This window comes from Staurois parvus, unplaced genomic scaffold (genome assembly GCF_062004578.1).
Source record: "Staurois parvus isolate SC_StPar_1 unplaced genomic scaffold, SC_StPar_1.0 ptg000151l, whole genome shotgun sequence".
NCBI classification, from domain to species: Eukaryota; Metazoa; Chordata; class Amphibia; order Anura; family Ranidae; genus Staurois; species Staurois parvus.
The window spans coordinates 16,823,583-16,848,169 of record NW_028317947.1 but is presented as its reverse complement, the minus strand read 5'-3'; the positions used below and the strand labels follow the sequence as shown (position 1 = coordinate 16,848,169).

Here is a 24,587-nt window from a genome sequence, read left to right as displayed (position 1 = left end):
AGGTGGCACGGATAGGCGGCACTGATAGACAGCACTAATTAGGGGTCACGGATAGGCGGCACTGATATGCAGCACTGATGATGGGTACTGATAGACGGCACTGACTGGCATCACTTCTGGGCACTGACTGGCGGCACTGACTGGCACAACCCCTGGGCACTGACTGGTGGCACTGCTGGGCTGCACTGGTGGGTGGCACTGGTGGGCAGCACTGGTGGGTGGCCACAGGTGGCTGGCACTGCTGGGCACATGTAGGTGGCACTTCTGGGCACAGGTAGGTGGCACTGCAGAGTGGCACAGGTGGGGGCACTGCTGGGAACGGGTGGGCGGGGCTAGTGGGCGCCCTGCTGGGCGGAACTTGCGGGTGTCACTGCTGGGCACCGATCATCAGGGCACTGATCATCAGTGCCCTGATAATCGGTGCCGATCCCCGCTCTGACAACTGCCGGTTCTCGGCAGTACTTTCCTCACGATCTGACAGCGTGAGGAAAGTGCAGTCGAGAACCGGCATTTGTATTTCCCTGTGATCAGCGTGTCATTGGACACCGCTGATCACGTGGTAAAAGGCCGGTGGGATCTGCCTTTCACCACATCACGTGATCAGCTGTGTCCGTAGGACACAGCGATCACGGAGATCGCCGGGTGCGCGCAGGAGAGCGCGTTCTGGGAGGACGTCATATGACGTCCACTCAGAACTGGCCGGCCGCGGTGAAGCCGTCATTCGGCTATGCGCGGTCGGCAAGAGGTTAATAAATATATATCCTAGTAGGAGACACATCCTTTACTCAGGTCTGATTTGTTAGACACTGCAAATAAAGATGGGTCACCCTGCCCCCCCCCCCCCCCCCCAATCCTCCTGTAGGAAGGTGTAAACCCAAAAGATAAAGACTGTCGCTCCATGACAAGATAACACATGAACAACCATTCTTTCTTCCACTGACTAGCAGTGTGTTGTAAATTTGAGACAAGACGAGGAGGTTCAACTGGCTCCACTCAGATGGCTTTGCCAAGATGTCAGCCACAGACCTATGTAGGTGGGAGGTTATTTTCCCACTCTATTCAAAAAGGAACCCCTAGCAGCCTCTGGAGGAACCCTGGTGTAGAAAGGCCAGTGTAGTAGTTTATAATCAGGGAGCATTTGATGTGTAACATTGATATGGATGAATACTTTATCATGTTACCCTACTGCTTTATGCCAGCACTGTAGGGCCCTGAAAAGCCAAATGCCACTTTTCTAAAAGTCAATTATTGCATATATCTTGGTATGCTGCTGCCATATGGCTGCATCCAGGTCCTGGAAAAAGTGATGGAGGACTGGTCACATGTGCTTCAATCCCAAGGGTACCTCAACTTTGGCAGGGTCCCAGCAACACCTTGCTCTTGTAGCGATGAATAGACATGGGTAAAGGCATCTTGGAGAGCCTGCTGCAAAGCTTGAAGGTTTGCGCCTGAGTAGATGTGGTGATGCAGCATGCAATACTTAGGAGCACCATTTGAACTTCCCGGGTACATCTGACCTGTTCATTTCCCAAGATGCATCAGACTGCTTTTGTATACCCGTGACTATAATTTTGTTTTCCATTGATTTATATGATCAAAAAAGGTCCAAATCACACTCAAATAAAATGAAACCTTACAGAAACATTTACTTTTGTTTTTCGGTTTTATTTTTGTTTTTGTTTTTTTTTTTTATGTGTTTTTTTGTGTTTTTTTTTTTTTTTCCAAGTTTGTTTTTGTTCCTTTTTACAGGCAATTTTATAACCTATTCCCAGTCAGAGGGTGACATGCCACGCATCACCCTGTCCCACTGCCTGAGAAAGGGTTGGCAATTTCCTCCAACAACAGGAGAGAGAAGAAAACCTTTACACAAATAAAAAGACATAGAAAGGAAGGAAAGGGGGAGAAAAATGCTGTTGAGGAAGAAAACGCAATGCCAGGAAAAATCTGGAATTGGAGCCAGACAGGCTAAAAAAAAAGAAAAAGAAAAAAAAAAATAATAAAATAAAAAAATTGGAGGCCAAGGGATCTTCTATAGCTCAGGATCCCCTCAACCCCTTCCATACATAACCAAATTACACACAATGGCTGCTGTAAGAAAGGGTTGAGAGAGACTAGTCCGAAAAATAAAAGCTACCCATTCCCACCCCAAGCCAGCCCCCAGCTTGCCCCCTCCCTAGGTTTTCAACCCCTTCCCGTCTCCAACTCTTCTCAGGGACCCCTGAACACAGCAGGGTGAAGAGCAGGCAGCTCAGGGGCAGCGAGGCCGATACAGTTGAGGGCTCAGGAGGACGTACTGGTCTCTTTCTGTGACAGCTGGATTGGGTTTCGTTGCACGCCCTTCTGAGTTTCCAAATCTCTAAAGTGTTTTTCAACCTAAAAAGAAAGACAACCAGGTTAAGTTTCATAACAGATGTACACACATTACTAACATTCACAATTGTTTTCAGAACGCCCTAGATTTTTATCCTTCATGGTTATTGCAAGAGGTCTCTAGGGGTTCCACTGCTTTTGCCACAGATTTATATTTCATACCCCCCACCCAAACAGTGGCTGCACTTTACCCCCTGCAGCTCCAGGTGGTTGGAAACCTCACACAAAGCATCCTGACAACCAGAGAGCCAGACTATTGGCATAGGTCTAGATTGGTATCTGGTGACATTTAAAGTGTCCCTGTTGCCTTGACATCAAGCTGCTGCCTCCTGATGTCATTATTACGTGGGCACAGGGAAGGATCCCAACACTCCCAGAAGTGTCAAAATCCTGCAAAACACCTTTCCCCAGGAAGACTCCCAATAATTAAAAAAAAAAAAAAAAAAAAAAAAAAAAAAAAAAAAAAAAAAACACCCCACCACAGACAAAAATGCTAAAGCCTACCGCTGCAAAGGGTTTAATTGAAAAGTGAAAGCCGATGATATGGTCTCGTTGGACAGTCACTAGGAAAGATGATCGTTTCAACAAAAGCTGCTAGATGCATACATGGGCATGCGCCAAGAAAAAATGTATTCTGACACCACCCAACCTACCAGCTGAAATTTACCTGTAGCGTGATACGCTCCTACCCAATGAGATCAGCCTATTCTAGAAAGGGCAAAGTCAAAAGATCCACATGGAAAAAGTTTTAATCTGATCGTAATAAAAATAGCCAATTTAAGAGTTGGATTTTTTTATTTTTAATAAAAAAAGTTAGCTGCGCATCCCAAGAGCTTTGGCTTGCCACACACTATGGATCCCAAAAAATTCTCCTTTTTAGATCAATTATCTAGCATGAGGCCAAACCTGACAAGATACAAATTGTAAGGACGGCCTACCTAAACCGTTCAGAGTTCTGTAGAGGAATTCAGTAAATTTCATACTTTGGAGTACAGTACAGACATTAGAATGTGGAGATGTCCCCAGAAAATAAACTGAGGGGTGGGCAACAGCATAGTACACAGGCCCACAAAAAGGGTCAATGGACCCTAAAAACACTCACAGCTTGCAACAGAAGCACACATCAGTAGAAGCCTGAACATCCACCCAGTAGAACGTTGAGGGAAAAAAAAAAACCATACATACGACTAGGTGGCAGCCTTGGAAACCTACAAAAAAACCAGATGCTTTATGCTGAAAGGCCCAAGAAACACCTACAGATTTGGTGGAGTAAGTCCTAATAGGAAATAAAGGATTTTGTTCCTTGGGTGTGTAAGCCCTAGAAATGAGCAGCCTGAAGAGAGGAAGTAGATGTCTTTGGGACCTTTAAAAGGAGGATATAAAAAAAACAAAAAACAAAAACTATTTAAAAAAGGAAGATGGTGTGGCTAGATAAACCACTGACCATATCCAGGCAGTAAAGTGTAATCTCCTTGCCATGTTATGGAGCAAGACTTAGGGAAAGGAGAACCATCCACACTGAAGGATAAGTTATCTTGGTGAGGAAGGTCTCTGGACAACCTTGTCCCCATGCAAGACAAGAAAAGGCTCCTACTTGCAAGAAAAAGCTGCCAACTTTGAGACATGCCCGACTGCGTTAACATCCACCAAAATGACACCTTATCTGAGATCTGTCAATGGGACAGCACAAATTAGACCAAAAGGGAGGCATGTGAAGAACCAAAAAGCCCAAGATTTGGATCCCAGGACCTCGGAGTGGGGGATTACCATGAGCGAGCTCTTGTATATAAAAAAAAAAAAAAAAAGGTCTTAAGACTGCACAGGCCAAAAATGTTTCTGGAAAAAATGAAAAAAAAAAAAAAAAAAAAACGACAAACTGTCCTTTTATAGTACCAAGAGCCAGATGTTGATCTAGGCCAGGATTTGAGGAACAGAATATTTCCAGAGGTTGAGGTACCTGCTTTTGCACTAGCCAAGGTAGGCCCCTCAAGGTGCAATGGCAGATCTTACGAAAGGCATGTGGTCGCCTTGAGCAAGGTGGGAATGGCAATGCTCCTATCCTTTAGGACTGGCCATATTGTTAAATCCAGAGAATGAAAAGCAGGGTGAAAGAGGGGGCCCTGTGACAGGAAGCCTGTCCTGTTTGGAAAGAGTCTGTATCAAGCACTTCTGAGTGACAAGAATTACTGGAATCTTCTTCCAGTATCTTTCAAAGCAGTCTAAAAAGAATTTTCATTGAAGGAATGCATAAGCCAGTTTGAACAGGGACCAAGGAGTCAATAGGGTATCTACTGTGAAGGCCAGGGGATCCCTGGACCCAGCCACAAATGTGTCCATATTTGTTGAGTCTGGAGGCCATCATGTCTACATCTGATCTTCCCCATTTCTGACAAAAAAATCAGGAAGATCTCGGGGGGGGGGGGGGGGGGGAGGGACTGCTGCCCTGACAGCAGATGTTGGCAACTCATGAAGTCAATTTCCCAATTTTCCACTCCTGGTATGTGGATAGAGTAGAGAGTTGCAATATGGTTCTCTGCCTATAAGAGAATCAGGCATGCTTTTCTTAAGACTCCAGGAGAGTCAGTCAGTCTTGCGGAACTCATGGGCAGAGTTAGAAATAGACCATGCCAGGAAGATTTTTGCCTGGCTGGACTGCAGTAGCAGACGATCCAGGGAAGAGAAGAGACCTGTTTGTCCTACCCCGTAAGAAATATTGATCTGCAAGGGTCTGAGCAGAGCTGAGCAAAGGGCACAAAACCCCCCCCCCCCCCCCAAAAAAAAAAAAAGCGCTACCATGAGGCCCAAAACTATCAAGCAGAAGCGAATCAGTCTGGTTGAGTCAGAGAAGCAATATTTTCCTGGTAGGACAACTTTTAGCCTGTGATGCATCCAAGACCAGTTCCAAGTATGCCAGGTGACGGAAAGCTGGAGGGAAGACTTCTTGAAGTTGATCAGCCATCTGAAAGTATGAAGGCACTGGAAAAAATGTAGGAAGACAACTGTGGCTGATGAAAAGGCCTTCCGTGTATTACATGACATGGACGCGAGATCTGAGCTGGGCCAGAAGTAGATATTTGGAGACACAGATAGTTTAGGAATTCGGTCCAAAATTAGGAAAAATTACTCCATGTTCCTGATCCAGACTGGTGCAAATGCCAGCAGACATACCCCCATTCCAGAGAGTGAGGGCACACCATTGTGAGGAAAGCATAGAATGTTTTGGGGTCCAAGGCTTGCAAGGAAAGAACATACGCACCTTTGATGTGCAGAGAAACACCTAGATGGAGTGAAAAGACCCCTTCCATGTGGAAGAGTCAGTAGGCATAGTAAAAAAATCTGGTGCAGCTTCGAATGAAAACCAGTTTCCAGGTTTTATTCTCAAAGCTTAAATTGCACAAGCTGAATTTGGAAGCAGATTGGCCACCATGCAAAGCTGATCTAGATTCGGACTCCTCCAGCTTTAGTAAACCTACCACAGTGTTTCTGTGGTTAAAAAGCACTAGTGAGTGTCCAATCACCTGAAGATTGCGGCGTATAACCCATGGTCTATGACTTCCTGCCCTGTACAATTAAGATAAATGAATTTAAATGGTGTAATCTATAATTGCACATTTCTCCAATTGTGTGTGAAATTCCTGCTACATTGTGCTTACAATACAAGGAGACATTTTTGCTAGAAGCCAGACTGCCAGCCCCTGCAGTAAATCTTCAGAGATTTTAGCAGTGTGACTGTAGCTCCAACCTTTCAGAAGGCCTGGTCCTAACCAGCTACAAGCCATGCTTAAACGGTATCCATCCTAGCAGCAGCAATATACCATTTACAGTTCAGCAAAGCTAAATAAAGCCAAATTGGGTATAAAAGTACTTACTATTTTGCGAACATGACTTAGAGCGCTACCCTCTTTTCCTTTGCAATTTTCCACCTGGTATGGGGGAGAGATAACTACATCCTCCATAACTACTATATTTTTTTCTTGCCATTTACACTCCTTTATCCTGTAGAGAAAGCAGACACAAAGCCATTGAGCTTTTATTATCAAATATCAATAGAATTAACACTTACAGCTTGCGTACCAGTAACTTATGGAAAGGCTATTCCCCAAGCTATTCTGCCACCTAGAACAGCAGGGATTTCCAGATTGCCTATCAAGGATGTAGCTAGCTATACAAATTCATATAAACTGCCAGGGGGGGGGGGGGGGGGGCAAATGGGTTTGTATATTGCTTCTAAGCAATAAAGTGAAACGTCAACTATTTTACAGTGTCTGAAAAAGTATTCATACCATAGAAATGTTCCACATTTTGTCATGTTACAACCAAAAACGGAAATTTTATTGGGATTTTATGTGATAGACCAACAAAACGTGGCACATAACTGAAGTGGAAGGAAAAAGATAATAGATTTCAATTTTTTTTTTACAAAATGTTACAAAATGTAAACATCTGAAAAGTGTTTCGTGCATTTGTATTCAGCCACCTTTACTCGGATACCCCAAAATTCCAAAAGTATGAAATTGGGTTGATGTCATGGCTGTCACTCAATTATCTCTGCACCAAACCATGTCTTTATACAGCTGGCTTTGTCCACATACGTTTGGGCATAAGGTGTATTTCTCAAGAAAATAAAATTTACTTTGGGATTTCCATCTTGACATTTAAAACAATAGGAAGAATCAGTTGCTTTTACAATCTCTTCTTACTGTGTTCTAGAGGCTTATGGGTTCTTAGCCAACATTCACTGTACCACAGGATGGATCCAGCCACAACTATGGGTTCACATACAATCTACATCACGTATAAGAGGTCAATTTTTAAGTAACAGTGCTGCCAGAATGACGGTGTAAAAGTGGTACCCACACCGATCTCAAAACACTTCCTTAACGTGTCTTGTCTGCAGTAGCCATGTACATTAAAGCTTGACTTCTAAAAACATACATGCCATACTTTCCTGCTGTGTAATTGTTTTGCACAGAGCAGGCCCGATCCTCCTCTTCTCTGGTCCCCCGCTAACACTCCTGGCTCCACCCCACCCACCGAGTGCTCTCCATAGTTAGCCGCTGGCTCTGGGGGCACTTGTGTGTGCTCGCTCCCGAGCTCTGCTTTGTGTGCATAAGACACAGCTGGACTCTGCCCCCATCACTGGCTCAGCTCAACAGCACCAGCCAATGGCTCCTGCTGCTGTTTCTGAGCCAATGAGGAGCGAAAAACGCATCATCGTTGGATCGAGATTAGGCATGTATTTAGGGAGGCTGCAGGGGAACCGCTTTAAAAAAGTTCTAAAGGCAGAAGGTGTTTTAACTTAAAATGCATTTTATGTCACACTGTGTGAATGGGCAGTGTCCATTCACAAGAGTGCACCTCGGGAATAGAGTCTGCTCAAGTGACCCATAGCAAGAGGCTTGGCACTTGAAAGGAACCTGGAAAGCCAAGTAGGGGGAAATAAAAGAAAAGGAATGGTTATGCTCTGTGGAAAGCCACTGCACAGAGCAGGAAAGTATACCAAGTTTTTGTTTTGTTTTTTTTTATAAGAAATCACAAATTTTAGAATCACTAAAAAGGTTCAGACTGGGAGACCCAGCACTTTTCCAATTGCACTACTAATTCAGCCTTCTGCAGCAAACAACCACAGAGACTAATCAAAGACATCATGGATCACCTAACCGTACATTTATTTTTTTTATGGGTTATCAAGTGGTATATAATCTGTGGCTCACTAAAGCCCAAAAACAAAACAAAACAAAAAAAAAAAAAACGAATAAAAAAAAAAAGAGACAGTTCTTGGGAGCACTCACGTCTTATGAATAGTCTGGAATAACTGCTGTCCATCCACAGAAACTCCAGCACTGATGGCATAAGCCTGGCTCATTTTCTCTTCCTTTTCCAATCGAGCTCTGCTTGCCAACTGCCATGAGATGAACATTTTAGAGAAGACAATCAGTAATCCAGCATTATACAACATGACAAAACATAAAACTAAACAGATAATCATAGAACTGAACTTACAATTGTGCAGCAGTTTGGAAGTCACCATTTATAAAGAAAATAAACATGTTGCTCTCCACATCCCCCCCAGCACCAAACCCAGTAATACATCTTTATGCATCCCACCCCCATTCTCTTCATGCTCTCCTGTGGACCCCTTTACTTTTCTGCAGTTTTCTTGCCTGGCCTTACTTGTCAACACTGCAGGCTGCTTGTACCAAAGTCGATCCATTGATTGACTTGGGTACACCCATCATGTCGGATTTTTAGGATGCGATTATTGCCAGCAGCTATAGTCTGTGTTCTTCTGGCAGGGACAGCTTCCCCATGACCCCCATCCCCACGAGAACACAATAGCTCCTTGGGAGGGATTCCCCCATTAACACGTAGTTGCAAGAAACAATCACATCTATGGCCTGCCTACTACCTGCTGAACAGCAACAGGGTTACTTTAAACCAAAGTTTCAGCTCAATTACTTTGGATTCTTATTTAAGGGATAACGAAACAGATTAAAAAGCACATCACTGGGTGTGCACTCCTGAACACTGTGCCAGATCTCTGCTAAATACAATTCTAGGCACATAAAACACAGTAGGTGTTCAAGTCGAACCGTCCATTTTGTTGAGGAAGCCTGTCAGATGCCAGAAGACTACAGAGCAGGGGCGGACTGACCATTCGAGCACAACTGCCCGGGGTCAGTAGGGGGCCCCATGAAATGCCCCTGGTATCTTTTATAGGCATTTTTGGGTGTGCTTTGAGTGTGGGCAAGGACACAGGGGCCCCATGATCCCCTTTTACCCAGGGGCCCCACGAGTTGTCAGTCCGCCCCTGCCACAGAGAAGGACCTTTGCCCACTCTGTATAGAAGCAGTCATCTCTCTGTAGAAGCCCACCATGACCCCTGTTGAGGCTAGGTTTCTCCAATTAGCAATGCGTTCTGAGCTTTAATGTTTGGAGAGCTGTGGATCTGGTTCAGCAAAGGGTGGCAGACCTCTGCAGAGAGGCCATGGTTTGCACTCAGAGAAAAGGGTCCTTCTATGCAGCATGCCAACAGGAGATGCTTTTCTACTTGGGCTGTGATGGTTTCTAAAACTGTAAGCTTTCAAACACCTTTTGCTTTGATGGCCCTGGAAAGTATTTAGTCAACTTAAAACTAAAAAGTTCAATTGGATGTAAGAAGACTACAAAAGGTGTGTTCAGATACCTCTCCTGCATAGTAAGGGGAACGGAGCATATAGGATTGTCCCTGTATGCTTTTTTTTTTTTTTTTTTTTAAGATATCGACTAGGGTGCACCTTTAGTTTTTGCTTTTAACCCTTTGAGTACCAAGGGACGTATTTGTCCCCATGGTTTAATTGCGTGTATCATCTCATTAAGGACTTAAAACTTTTTTTGGTTTGAGTCAAAATATTAGTTCTTATCAAACAAATGGATCTAGCGTTTTGCCAATTATTTCATGAAATGGCTTAGTTACAGCAACTGAAGTGTACGAACTTTAAAAACAAAAAAATTGATTCTTTTGGCATTCCAAAATCTTACGGTCCTCAAAGGGTTAACCACTGCACACAAAATAAGCAGTGACCCACCTCATGTTAGAGAAGGTGTGAAGGACAACAGTCTAGATCATACAACATGAACATCCACCTACCTTGCCGATGTTGAGAGACGCTAGAGGAGGAGGAGTCTGCGTGCGATCATTCAGCACTTCTACATCTGATACATATTGCAGGTTAAGCAGGAGAATGTCAGCGTGGTTGGGTTTTCCACTAGTTGAGGGACACTCTGAATATCAGGAGGTTAAGGAAAGAACAGTGCATACACAAGATCTAATCCAGCATTCACAATTACGACTACACTGAAGAAAGGTTTGATATCGGTAATAAAACCCCCCATGCATCACAAACAGATGTACAAGCAGGATGTGCAATTCATATTGCCTGATGCCTAAAGCCCTGCTACAGGATTACTTTAGGTTGACTTTTTGCCCCCCGTGCTTCCTTTCGCCTCCCCCCTCCAGATACCTACAGGCACAGCCTCCTTACCTCAGCACTGCTTTTCCCATAGAGCCCTCTGATGGATAATCGCCTGCCAGCCGCCCACATCCCTGCCACCTATTGGCCGCCAGGTCCTGTCTGTTACTAACTTTACCATTTGACAAGCGGCATGTTTGCTATGACAGGCGGCAGCTGTCCACAGCCTCTCGGGAAGTGTAGGTTCATCAGTTCATCTACAGTTGCCATCTTCAGGCCACAGACAACTACACTTCCCTCAGCGCAGGGGGGTCATCGATCAAGCTGGCCGGATCACAGGTGGTACACTGCCCTCCCTTCTGTCCATTATAGAGACTGGTGCAGAGTAATACTTATCCAGACTGCCTGGAGGGGTCTACTAATTTCTGCCTGTCCTCCAGACCCTGGGAGCACCACCGCAATCCTTCCTGAACCAGGCCTGCCCTCATTGTTCCACCTCACACTACAGGCAAGATGGCTGCACAACCTACCCACCCTGTGCTCCTGGTGTCCACCCCATGGAAGATGGGAACACTGAGCCAGAGGATGGGCATGCGGAGCAAGAGCGTTGAGAGCCTGATACACCACTTTCCTGGTGAGCAACCAATCAGTACTCGCCACACTGCAAGGTCTCCTCTCACCCTGCAAGTCCCTGTGTGTTTCAATTAAAATTATTTTTTATTATCAAGACAAGTAGAGCGCCATAAGGGGACACGTAGAGCGCCATAAGGGGACACGTAGAGCGCCATAAGGGGACACGTAGAGCGCCATAAGGGGACACGTAGAGCGCCATAAGGGGACACGTAGAGCGCCATAAGGGGACACGTAGAGCGCCATAAGGGGACACGTAGAGCGCCATAAGGGGACACGTAGAGCGGGACCCCAATTTAGTCCCATGGAAAAGTATTTTGTTTTTTTAATTTCCACACCCCGACAAGGAACAGCCTCAGTCTCCACCAGATGACCTTGGAGGGCTGTCCTTCATGCAAGGCCACCAATCAGCAACTTTGCCCTAAAAAGCTTCCAATTTTACTGCCCCAAAATCCTCTGCATCGAAACCATCCCCCTTCCCCAGACACTGGGCAGATGCAGAAGAGCATTATTACAGGACAAGGGTAACACTTGTTTTTCCACATTGGTGTGCCAGCTGCAACATGGGATTTTGATTAGAAAAATGAAACCATTGATGGCACAATTGTATGAACTATTTTAGTTTTTTGCTCCAAGCGTTCAGATTTCAACTTGTCTATGGCCTACCTTAACATAAAAGTCACGATTTTACACTATAGGTCAGCATTATTGGGGGTGTGTGTTTTGGCTGAGAAATCTGAATATATCGCCAGGAACTGAATGTAAAAAGCCAGAGTTGAATGGAAACAAGTGACTCAGTATCAGGTCATAATAAATGTATTTCAGTGGAAGGATGGCTATGCAGAATTAGCCAATATTACCCAGAATTATTATTCACATCAGTTATACAATTAGTGACAATGGAAATGTAACATTCTGCTGCAAGCGTCGCTCTCTAACAAACCTACATTCCAGGAGCAGGCTCCCGGTGGTTGCAAGCCGCCATCAGAACTCCAAACTGCAACTTTCACAAGAGGGTAGCTGTATAAAACCTTGAGTACAATTTGTTGAAAGTCACCAAAGAACAGACAGCCCCCTCCAGGTTAAACACAATACTAACGCTTTTCACTCAAATCAGACTTCCTCATAGGATCAGATTGGAGTTTTTATACACAGAGCAGCTCTCCTCTCCTTTAGAAAGAGATGAGTTTACAGTTATACAACCATAGATTGTATTTGTGGGAGAATCTGAAATCCTTTAAAAGTGGTTCTAAAGGCTCAAGGTTTTTTTTTTTTTTTTAACCTTCATGCATTCTAAGCATGAAGGTAAAAAACCTTCTGTGTCAGTATCCCACCAGCCTCCCCTAATCCTCCTCGATCCAGTGATGTTCACAGGAGTCTCGGCTATCCTAGGACTCCCTCTTCTAATTGGCTGTGACAAAAGCTGGAGCCATTGTCAATCACAGCCAGTGAGCCAATGAGGAGAGGGGACTGGGCTGAGCCACAGCTCCATGTGACACACGGAACAGCAGGTGCCACCATAGCAAGCTGCTTGCTGTGGGGGCAACCAACAGGAAGGAGGGGCCAGGAAAGCCTTTAGGGTGACCTCAGGAGAGGAAGATCTAGGCTGCTCTGTGCAAAACCACAGTAAGTATTAACATGCTTGTTTTTTCTTTAAAAAATAAACCTTTAGAATCACTTTAAACACAGGTAATAGGATTTTTTTGCCTTCTGGCAGGGTTCACACTGATGTGGTACGGAATTCCACACCACATTCATGCGAACCGCTGCGGGCGTGTATATTAACACCCCAAAATCGATCCACAAAATGCAGTGCAATGTGCAGAACCGGAACGCATAGGTGTGAATACCCATGCGATCAGATTCTCATGCAGACCCCAAAAAAAAAAAAAAGGATCCTGCACTTTTTTGGTGCGGTGCGATTTCAGCCATACAAAAATGTATGGCTCCAATCACACTGCACACAAATCACATGTGATTTGTACAAGAATGGCGTGCGTTTCCTGTGTGAATCACATGCAATATACCGCACGTGTGTGAATATTGCTGATGGGGGGGCTGAAAAAAAAAAAAAAAAAAAAATCTACTCTAGTTGCTTTTTTTCCCCCCCCAATGTTCAAGGCCATTTTTGAGACGATTAAAAAAACACACACACCAGCTGTACCCAATATCAACCATCAACTCTGCCTGGCTGCTATGGATGCAGACTAAACTCTTGCTCCAGCTCATACATGTCAGCCTCATTTAACATATTTAACATGGGCTGTATACACCAAGGTGGTAGCTGTGCATCAACTGGAAGTCATCTCTATTGGAATATTGCTCTCAAAAAAAAAAAAAGGACAGAGCCATTCCAGCTCAATGAGGTTTGATGGATTTTCTCTGAAAATATTTTATTTACTTGTATTCTGCCAGATTTTAAAGTACTGTATATCACTACAATGAACAGATCCCACAATAGTTTCAGCTTCTCATTCTGAGTTCTATAGCCCATAGCTAAAAAAATAAGCCTACCCACAAGTGGAAAGTGGGAGCTAAAGTTAAAAAAATACAAAAACAAAAAAACACCACAACCTCCATAGCAAATATATATATGAAGCCAGGTTAAAACAAAAAAAGTTAAATCCTGTATTGACCCCACCCCAAAAATGAACCCTCCCACCACCACACATCTCCAGGGTGGGTGTACTATGCCCAGTGTCCACAACTGCTTAATACACCAAAAGCCACTTTTTTTCCCCCATCTTTTTAATAAATGTACTTTTTTTGTAGTCACTGGGAAGAAATGCAATGCAATTGCTAAAGACAGGGTAATATATTCTGCTAGTCACTAGAGTTTTTTCTGAAGTGAAGTTGCAATAGCCCTAAGGCTCCATTCACAGCAGTGCAACTCAATAGTATCACGATTTCAAGTGCAACTTTGGATGGGTAAGACTTGGATGCGACTTTGGCTTTGACCAGTGATGGACAACTGTTGCACAATGGTTACATGTATAATGCCTTGGAAAAGTATTCATACCCCTTGAAGTTTTCCACATTTTGTCATGTTACAACCAAAAACGTAAATGTATTTTATTGGGATTTTGCATGATAAACCAACACAAAGTGGCACAGAATTGTGAAGTGGAAGGAAAATTATAAATGGCTTTCGACATTTACAAATAAATATCTGTAAAGTTGGCGTGCATTTGTATTCAGCCCCCCTTTACTCTGATACCGCTAACTAAAATCTAGTGGAACCAATTGCCTTCATAAATCACCTAATTAGTAAACAGAGTCCACCTGTGTGTAATTTAATCTCAGTGTAAATACAGCTGTTCTGCAAAGCCTTCAGAGGTTTGTTAGAGGGTATTAGTGAACAAACAGCATCATGAAGTCAAAACAGCAGACAGGTCAGGGATAAAGTTGGAGAAGTGTAAAAGATAAGTTCACCTTTTAGACAACAAATGCATATTTTTTTCCTGGTAAATGTGCATTTATTTTTGTCTACAGGAACCTGGAAAGCATTGCGCCAGCAATCAAAAGATTGCTGATGCCATGCAGGTCACCTGCAGCCCTGTTAGAATATCTGCTTGCCGTAAGGGATGTACAGTCAAGCAGATATTCTGACAGGAAACGCTGTGGTAGTTCCGTGAATGAATGAGCTACAGGTACCAACAGCCCCAGCGGCTGTCTGCTTGCAGTTTTCAATGAAGTCTGAAGGAGTGATACAGCTGTGTGGGCAGAACCCCACACGACCAGTTTTTCAATATTGACATGGGAGAAGTCTCCATGTACTGTCAGAAGAAGGAGAGGCTGTGGCAACATGTTACATGTTCCACCATAAAAATGGGTGGAACATGTGACATGTTCCCAAAGGTGAATTTAACCTTTAAAGCAGGGTTAGGTTATAAAATACTATCCAAAGCTTTGAACATCTCATGGAGCACTGTTCAATCCATCATCCGAAAATGGAAAGAGTATGGCACAGCCGCAAACCTACCAAGACATGGCCGTCCACCTAAACTGACAGGCCGGGCAAGCAGAGCATTCATCAGAAAAGCAGCCAAGAGGTCCATGGGAACTGGAGGAGCTGCAGAGATGCACAGTTCAGGTGGGAGAATATGTCCACAGGACAACTATTAGTCATGCACCCCACAAATGTGGCCTTTGAATCACAAATCTGATGTGAAAATTGCTGTTCACAGACGCTCTCCATCCAATCTGACAGATCTTGAGCTATTTTGTAAAGAAGAATGGGTAAAAATGTCCTTCAAAGCTGGCAGAGACATACCCAAAAAAGACTTGCAGGGGGCTGAATACAAATGCACATCACACTTTTCAGATATTTGTTAAAAAAAAAAAAAAAGAAAAAAAAAGTTGAACCATTTATCATTTTCCTTCCACTTCACAATTCTGTGCCACTCTGTTGGTCTATCATATAAAAACCCAAAAAATAAATTTACGTTTTTGGTTGTAACATGACAAAATGTGGAAAATTTCAAGGGGTATGAATACTTTTTTTCAAGGCACTTTATAACATTCAGTTGCAACCCTTGAGGGATTAAAACGCAGTCTATAGCAGGCCAAAGTAGTGCAGGAACCGATATACAGCAATAGGACTGGTCAAGTCAGCTGCAAATGTTCCAACTGTAGCATTTTTTTTTTGGCCTTCCACCTGAAGTTCCACGCTGCTAAGAAAATGCAATACTCTACACAGCAATGGGGTGAGCAGTCAATTGTAGATGAGCCAGAAAATCTGGAGAAATGGTTACACAACAGTGAGCCAAAACGGAATGGTAAGTTCTACTGTACAATTTAGAATGTTCATTCAAAACCAGAAGCCATGCGGTACTTATTAAAAATGTATTCATTTTGTTCTGAGTGAAGGATGTTGGAAGTGCTGATGTAGCGTAAGCAATCCCCTTAAGTGCCTGTACTTCCTTGCTGGGACTTCCCCTCACATCCTCTACCAGTGACAGATTTCACCAGAAATGGAGGCGAGGGGGAATCTCCGACAACTGCGGAGGTGACAGAAAAAAAAAAAAAAAAGTTAATTTTACATCACTGCTACTCGCAAGGGTGACCTCACTGAAGAGACCAAAGAGCAACACGGTGGAGGAGACTACCATCAGTAAGTCCTCCTAGATATTGTCTACCCCAGTGTTTCTCAACCTTCTTTCAGTTACGGCACCCTTTAATGTTATGAACAATCTTGAGGCACCCCTTAAAATTATGGACAGTCTCAAGGCACCCCATTCCAAAAATGGGAAAAACGTCTATATAACACAGCAACATCCACACATGTAGGACACCCAACGTTAGAGGGGATTGTTGTCCAAAGAAAATCCACTTTTGCACACTGGTACTGAATAGTATTCCAAGGTTTCTCTTCTCCCTCAGTTTTGCTCGATGATTCAGCTAATTTGACCCCATTACTGACAGAGGGTCAAACAAGGATGCCGTGCAGGCGACCAACATCCTCCATATCAACTGATGGAGTCACTGATTGTTAGGATGTTGGTGGCTAGAAGGTTGTAATGGTGGACAATGAAAATCCTATGGCTTTAGGTAACTTACAGGTAGGCTTGATCTACCTGCTGTCTTCTATACAATTTTTAAGCATGAAACCTCAAGGCCCCCGTGAAGAAACCTCAAGGCCCCCGTGAAGAAACCTCAAGGCCTTGAAAAAGGCTGGTCTACCCTATCATCCCCACTAAAAACCAACCCCCATCCTGTAGTTATTCTTTACAAACCGGGGAAAAGAGCAGTATTAGGATTATCATTTCCAGGCACATGACTGCTCTGACTTGTCCACCTTTACTACCAGCCAAGTAAAGAACGGACATGTCATGGTGTTACTCCAACCTGCACCCAAAAGCCTTTCCAACGTGCACTTTACTATTATAGAGTATTTATCTCTAGGATAGGACTGTTGAGATATGAACAGGAACTTATCATTCCCCTACCTGATAATATAACCACAATGCTTCTAATTAACTCCATATTAACCACTTTAATACCAGGCAAATTCACTCCCTTCATGCCCAGGCCAATTTTCAGCTTTCAGAAAGACAATTGCGCAGTCATGCAACACTGCACTCATACATTTTAACCCCTTTTTTTTTTTTATAGACAGCTTTCTTTTGGTGGTATTTATTCACCACTTGGTTATTTAATGTTTTGTTACATAAAAAACTGAGAATTTTGAAAAATAGTAACTTAGTTTGTTATAAAATGCAACAAATGTTATGTGCGCTGATTATCAGTGTAAACAATGTACTGACAGTCTTGCCAGGTATCGGCTCTCTGTTCCTCACACAGACACATTGGGGTTTATTTACTAAAACTGGAGAGTGCAAAATTAGGTGCACTTTTACAGAGAAGCCAATCAGCTTCCAGGTTTTATTGCCAAAGATTAATTGAACAAGCTGAGGTTTGAAGCCGATTGGCTACCACGCACAGCTATACCAGATTCTGAGTGAACCAGTTTTAGTAAATCTCCCCCATTGTGTGAGGAAAGGACTGCTGATAACCAGCAAGTCTGTTTACATGTTATCAGCTGTGATTGGACACAGCTGATCACATGGTTAAGAGCCACTGTGATTGGCCCTTTACCCTGATCTGTGATCAGGACAAAGAACACAGCGGTCAGAGCACAACAGATGATTTTCCCCTGGGAACCACACAGGGGGTGGGGTTCTGGGAAGACTACCATGGATGCCCTCCCAGAACTGGACGACTGCGCTGCGTCTTCCGGCTACAGTTGCAGTTGGGCAAGCTGTTAATGTCCAGATCAAGAGTGGGCAGATCCATACAGAACTCAAAACTCCATCAGTACAGCCCAAGCCAGGATACATTAAAGGACAGGTTCACCTTTGGAACATATTACAAGTTCCACCCGTATTTAGGGTGCAACACGTTCAGGCTCCTCCACACCCCTTGACAGCGGGTGGGGGTTATTTTCCCAGCATCCGCTGTAACCATTTAAAAACTGCGCAGCCCTGCGGGACTCCACCTTTACAGCCGCTTCAGTGTTCTGTGAATGAATGCACTACAGGTACTGTCAGCCATTGCAGCCGACTGCTTGTAGCGCTCAATGAACTGTGAGGGCGCTGGTGAGCACTCAGTTCATCGATCTTCCTGCAACTCAGTTACTGCCAGCCTGTATGGAGGGTACGGGCAGACAGCATACCAAGTGTCTGTAGGAGTCAGACATTGGACCCATAATCAGCTGATCGCAGGTGCAAGGCGTTACAATTTCTTGTGCAAAACATAATAAATGCACTTTTTTTACCTGCAAATAGATGTGCATTTGTTATTTTTTCATAAAAAGGTGAATTTATCCTTTAAGGCTGAAGTTTAGGTATGGCAATTTTTAGATCTTGCACCAATACAAGCATGTGTGTCATACCTATGGGATTCCAGCTTCCAGCTCCATGCCAAGAGGCTGAACACAGGAGATTGTTCGCTTGGCACAAGCCCCAAGTGCTTGGGAACACTGCAATTTCTCAATGAAAAGCGTTCTCCAATTGGAAGAGTTGGAGGTTACTGCCCTTTCTCTGCACCTCATCCAGAGAACGTCTCATTCGTTCATTGGTAAAAATCAAAACCATAAACTGAAGTAAAACTTTTGATCATGGATCTTCAAATATGAAAAGCCCAGGTATTCGATTCTAAACATGTGGGATCCCTGCAAAAATGGAAATCGCTGAGTAAGCGCTGTTATTATACAGGATTTATATAGCGCCAACAGTTTGCTCAGTGCTGTACATTATAATGGGAGACGGTACAGTAACAATACAATACATGAGGGGTTCGAGGGCCCTGCTCCTTGGAGCTAACAATCTAGGAGTGAGGGCAGAGTGGTACAGGAGGAAACAGCTGTGGGGGATGGAGTGGTGGGAAGAGTGGAGGAGATCAACAATTCGGTGAGGGCGGGGTAGGCTTCCCTGAAGAGGTGGGTTTTCAGGGTGCGCCTAAAGGTGAGGAGGGTAGGTGACAGTCTGATGGATTGGGGTAGTGAGTTCCAGAGGATGGGGGAAGCCCTGGAGAAGTCCTGGAGATGGGCATGGGAGGAGGAGACCAGGGAACTAGAGAGTAGGAGGTCTTGTGAGGAGTGGAGAATACGTTTTGGGTGGTAGATGGATATCAGGTTGGTGATGTAGTTTGGGGCAGTGTTATGAACAGCTTTGTACTTCAATGTTAATATTTTGAATTTTATGCGTTGGGCAATCGAAAGCCAGTGGAGGGATTGGCAGAGGGGGGTGGCAGATACGGAGCAGTTGGTAAGGTGGATGAGTCTGGCCGCAGAATTCAGGATAGACTGAAGCGGGGATAGCCTGTGTTGGGGTAGGCCAGCGAGGAGGGAGTTACAGTAGTCAAGCCGTGATATGATAAGGGAGTGAATGAGTTGCTTTGTGGTTTCCGGGGTTAGGAACGGACGTATTTTGGAGATGTTGCAGAGGTGGAGTCTGCATGAATGTGTCAGCGATTGGATCTGGGGCTGGAAGGACAGATTGGAGTCTAGAATGATGCCTAGTACTCTGACTTGCGGGGTGGGGCTGATGGTAGTGCTGTTGGTCGTGATGGAGAGGTCAGGGGGGTCACGGGCTGGGGGGAAACTAGCAGTTCGGTTTTGGCAAGGTTTAATTTGAGGAAGTGGAGTGACATCCAATCGGATAGGTCGTTCAGAAGGCTATTTACGTCAGTGATCTCCACTAGCTTGCAGGTCATGTGCCAATCAACTGTCGTGCTGCATTGTGAACACAGCAGGTTGCTCATTTAGCACAGACACCATTCAGGGTTCACTTTGCATTTTCTCAATGAATGCAAAGTGGTCTCTGACTGGATGAGCAGGGAAGTTCTAGTCTCCAGCTTGTCCAATCACTGAGAAGTTTCAAAATGTTCTTTGAATGGTGCCTGTGCAGAGCAGGCAACCTCCTGTGTTCGCCAAGGAAAGGGGTAGCCACTCGGCACAGAACCAGGAAGTTAGTGGCGATCACTGGAGTATTGGTGCTTACCGTGGCGACTTCCAGTTTCTACAAGGATCCCTCAGGTATGGCACATACAAACCTTCATCAGTCCAAGCTGGATCAATGTAAATATGCAAAAACTGCTATACCTAAACTTCCGCTGTAGGTACCCTACCACCACTCTTCAGAGTAGCCGGACATGGCAATACAAATGCCCAACAATGCCCCCCACCCCCCCCCCTTCCCCCAATGACTTCTCCATCACATCCAACAGGCCCTCCCCACAAGCCAGAGTACTTGGTGTCATTCTAGACTCCAATCTATCCTTCCAGCCCCAGGTGCAATTGCTAACTCATGCAGACTCCACCTCCGCAACATCTCCAAAATACACCCATTCCTAATCCCAGAAACTACTAAGCAACTCATCCACTCCCTCATCATATCACGACTCGACTACTGCAACTCCCTCCTCACTGGCCTGCCTCACCACAGGCTATCCCCGCTTCAGTCGATCCTGAATACGGTGACCAGACTCATCCACCTCACCAACCGGTCCGTTTCCGCCACCCCCCTCTGCCAATCCCTCCACTGGCTGCCGATTGCGCAACGGATCAAATTCAAAATCCTAACACGGACGTACAAAGCTGTCCATAACTCTGCCCCGAACTACATCACCGACCTGATATCCAAAAAACACCCAAAACGTATTCTCCGCTCCTCACAAGACCTCCTCTCTAGTTCCCTGGTCTCTTCATTCCATGCCCGCCTCCAGGACATCACCCATCCTCGAACTCCTTACCCCAATACATCAGACTATCACCTACTCTCCTCTCCTTTAGGCGCACCCTGAAAACCCATCTCTGCAGGGAAGCCTACCCCACCCCCTGCTAACTGTCAATCTCCTCCACTCTTCCTACCACTCCATCCCCCACAGCTTTTCCTCCCGTACCACTATCCCCTCCCTCCTAGATTGTAACCTCCAAGGAGCAGGGCCCTCAATCCCTCGCGTATCGCACTGTATTTTTATTGTACTGTCTCCCATTGTAATGTACAGCGCTGAGCAAACTGTTGGTGCTAAATACTGTATAATGAGAAAAATGCTTATGTTTCAGCCAAATCCTCACAGGGGACAACTTCTAGAAGTCTGAAATATCTACATATATATCTATATATCTATATCTATCTATATATCTATATATATATACACACATATATACACACACACATATACATATATCTATATCTCTGAAACATACAGGGAAATACCTTGCCAATTTGGTGACCACCACAAAAAAAAAAATATCCAATTCAAGTTTAATAAGTATACACAATACAATAAAACAGGACAGCTTAAATTTCAATGCGCTGGCTAGTTGGCTCCCGCAGCTCTTGCCCAGCCCCGTCTATTTCTGCTCTCTAAGCATATCCAGCTCAGCATGACTCCTTTTCCCATTATTTTCTTCCAAGAGAAGAGATAAAGGGCTGCAGGCAGGATCTTGCTGGTAGGTGCTGACATGGGCTCAACCCCCTATGCCTGGCCTTGACCTGTCCTTGGTGCTCTGACATCAGCCTGACCAGATCATCACTTCAAAAGCAGACTGACAAACTTGGAGGACATCCACAGACTTACAATAATCATTGCCTAATCTGGCCAATATTCATTTGACGTAGAAATGATGCGTCAAGTCTACCAACCTGGGCTTTCACCACCCAACCAAACAAATCGTCTCTTGGGAAGTGTTATTGAGTGTACTTCTAGGACAACACTGGGAAAACCAGATACAAGTCTACATGTTCAGCCAGTGCAACAGTTCATACATATAGATCTAGGAAATGAATATACGATCATCCTACAGAACGAACTTCCAGCTGTCTGGTAAATAAAAGTACCTGTAGACCACAGATGATCAAACTACACTAAATCTTCTATTGAACACTAAAGGCTACCATCACCCCACCACAAGAAGCAATGCTAGCTCCAGGTAAGGAACGGTCACCCCACCCACCAGCAGCCATGGGACCTCTGGGTAAGGTGCCACCACCACCACACCAGAAGCCATCATAGCTTCAGATCAGGAACCATCACAGTGCGCTACTGGGCATCATAACCCCACCAGAGGAAGCCACAATAGCTCCAGGTCAGGAGCCATCACAGTGCGTTACTGGGCATCATAACCCCACCAGAGGAAGCCACAATAGCTCCAGGTCAGGAGCCATCACTTCACCAGCAGAAGCCATGATAAACCTTAAGTCAGGCCACATTAAAAATAGCACCGTTCAAATGCCTCCCATCAGTTCTCCCTCCACTAGTAGTACATCTGACTCCATAAAACAAATAGCAAAAATAGGTGGAGAACATCACATGGATCAACCACATACACTAGAAAGCTAACAGAACCTACAGCTATAGTCCCATCTTAGCACTATCCTACTGATGCATTTCATCCTGATTGGGCTTACAAAGACCTCTGGTCAGGCACCATCACCCCACCTGCAGAAGCCATGATAGCTTCCATCAGACCCCACCTGCAGAAGCCATGATAGCTTCCATCAGACCCCACCTGCAGAAGCCATGATAGCTTCCATCAGACCCCACCTGCAGAAGCCATGATAGCTTCCATCAGACCCCACCTGCAGAAGCCATGATAGCTTCCATCAGACCCCACCTGCAGAAGCCATGATAGCTTCCATCAGACCCCACCTGCAGAAGCCATGATAGCTTCCATCAGACCCCACCTGCAGAAGCCATGATAGCTTCCATCAGACCCCACCTGCAGAAGCCATGATAGCTTCCATCAGACCCCACCTGCAGAAGCCATGATAGCTTCCATCAGACCCCACCTGCAGAAGCCATGATAGCTTCCATCAGACCCCACCTGCAGAAGCCATGATAGCTTCCATCAGACCCCACCTGCAGAAGCCATGATAGCTTCCATCAGATCCACCATCACCCCACCAGCAAAAGTCATGATAACATCCATCATACCCCATCACCCCACCAGCAGAAGCCATGGGTTCAAAAGTTTATTGCAAAACCATAATATCACATAGGTTGATATGCCTGGTGTGTTGACCTCTGTGACATTACAGTGTTAAAATAAATTGTTGAAGCGTCTTTGGAGCGCCGGGGACTTTATCCTCAAGACCCTGGTTTGGCATGCCACCATCTGTTATGGTCACTAAAAAGGACCATGCAGCTCTAAATATGCAGCAATATATAGGGGCGCATCTGCCAAGATCCCTGTGTAGAGGTGTATTGTCTGTTATAATCCCTCATAGAGGTGCATTGGCTGCTAGAACCCCCATATGAGGAGTCATACTATGATCCCTGCATAGGGATACGTGTCTACTATGATCTCTGTATAAGGGGTACATGTCAGGATCTGTGTATAGAGGTGTATTTAATCAGCTAGGATCTGTACATAAGGGTGCAAGCTAGGATCTGTGTATATTGGTGTATACTGATCTGTATATAGAGATCCATGCCCTGCATATGGTGTATGTATGTGCTATGATCTGTATATAGAGATCCATGCCATGCTCTGTATATGGAGTGTATGTGCTATGATCTGTATATAGGGCCATGCACTGTACATAGGGCCCCGTGCCATGCACTGTACATAGGGCCCCGTGCCATGCACTGTACATAGGGCCCCGTGCCATGCACTGTACATAGGGCCCCGTGCCATGCACTGTACATAGGGCCCCGTGCCATGCACTGTACATAGGGCCCCGTGCCATGCACTGTACATAGGGCCCCGTGCCATGCACTGTACATAGGGCCCCGTGCCATGCACTGTACATAGGGCCCCGTGCCATGCACTGTACATAGGGCCCCGTGCCATGTACCTGCTAGGCTCAGTGCCGCATCCAATGCTCCAATACATATAAGCAAGCACCGCCAGTAGCCATGCTGCCCCATTGGACCACCTGCTGAACCCCCCCAGCCCAGCTGTGGTCGCCCCATTCCCAGAGCCGCCCCGCCAGGCCCCAAGCACACCTCACCCCCCGTGCCTAGGCAGCAGCCCCAGGCCTCGCCTCCAGTCAGCCCGTTTCCCCACGGAAGGATACTGAGCGCCAGCATCTTGCTCTGGTAGTCGAAGGCCACCACCTCTCCTTGGAGCCGCGTTTCCTGGCAGGTCCGGCATGAGACCTGGGAGCCGACACTGAAATATTCCCCCGGAGCCGCCATCTTCCATCCGGCCTGCGTGACGTGCTGCTCTAACATCCCCCGACCTCACCGCGCAACCTTAAAAGCAAAACGTCTGCGAAGAGAATGCCGGGAATTCACTTTTTATAACCAGTGCCCGCCCACCTCGCGAGAACTTCAGGCCGCCATTTTGAAAGCTGGCACCCGCTTGCGTTAATGGACGGGGCGGCCGCCATCTTGACGTGCGACGTGCCACATAGAAAGCAGAGGGCTTAGGCTTCCGTGCTGGAGCTTCGCTCCGCCATTTTGAAAAAGGGAGGCGTTTCAGGAAACTTTATTGACGATGAAAGAGGCAGTACAAATATGCAAGAGGAAACGAAATGGAGTTTTTAACCTTTCTTTTGTGTGAGGGAAGCAGATTGTTGCTATACCATGCTTGCAAACAACAATAAAATATATTTTGGGAAAATGTCTTTCATGGACTCTTTACGGGAAAAAAAAAAGGCAGGAAAAGAAAACGCTGGCCTCACG

At 45.3% G+C, this 24,587-nt stretch overlaps 1 protein-coding gene across 1 annotated transcript; it reads right to left on the bottom strand.

Moving 5' to 3' along the window:
* Nucleotides 1-1,644: 1,644 nt before the first annotated feature.
* LSM12 (LSM12 homolog) lies at nucleotides 1,645-24,170 on the bottom strand. Its single transcript, XM_089674532.1, has 5 exons — nucleotides 23,978-24,170; nucleotides 10,001-10,134; nucleotides 8,163-8,272; nucleotides 6,240-6,366; nucleotides 1,645-2,373 (listed from the first exon to the last, which is right to left on the bottom strand). The coding sequence occupies exons 1-5, from the start codon at nucleotides 24,132-24,134 to the stop codon at nucleotides 2,281-2,283; spliced, it is 621 nt and encodes a 206-aa protein (XP_089530658.1). The 5' UTR covers nucleotides 24,135-24,170; the 3' UTR covers nucleotides 1,645-2,280.
* Between the last annotated feature and the right edge of the window lie 417 nt (nucleotides 24,171-24,587).

What these genes read in the sequence shown, in the direction of transcription:
- LSM12 (XM_089674532.1), bottom strand. Translation starts at nt 24,134, where the DNA reads ATGTTAGAGCAGCACGTCACGCAGGCCGGATGGAAGATGGCGGCTCCG. An exon ending in CGTCTCTCAACATCGGCAAG is followed by an intron (nt 8,273 to 10,000) that starts GTAGGTGGATGT and finishes ATCTCATGGCAG; the next exon opens with TTGGCAAGCAGAGCTCGATT. An exon ending in TAAGTCATGTTCGCAAAATA is followed by an intron (nt 2,374 to 6,239) that starts GTAAGTACTTTT and finishes CTTTCTTTTTAG; the next exon opens with GTTGAAAAACACTTTAGAGA.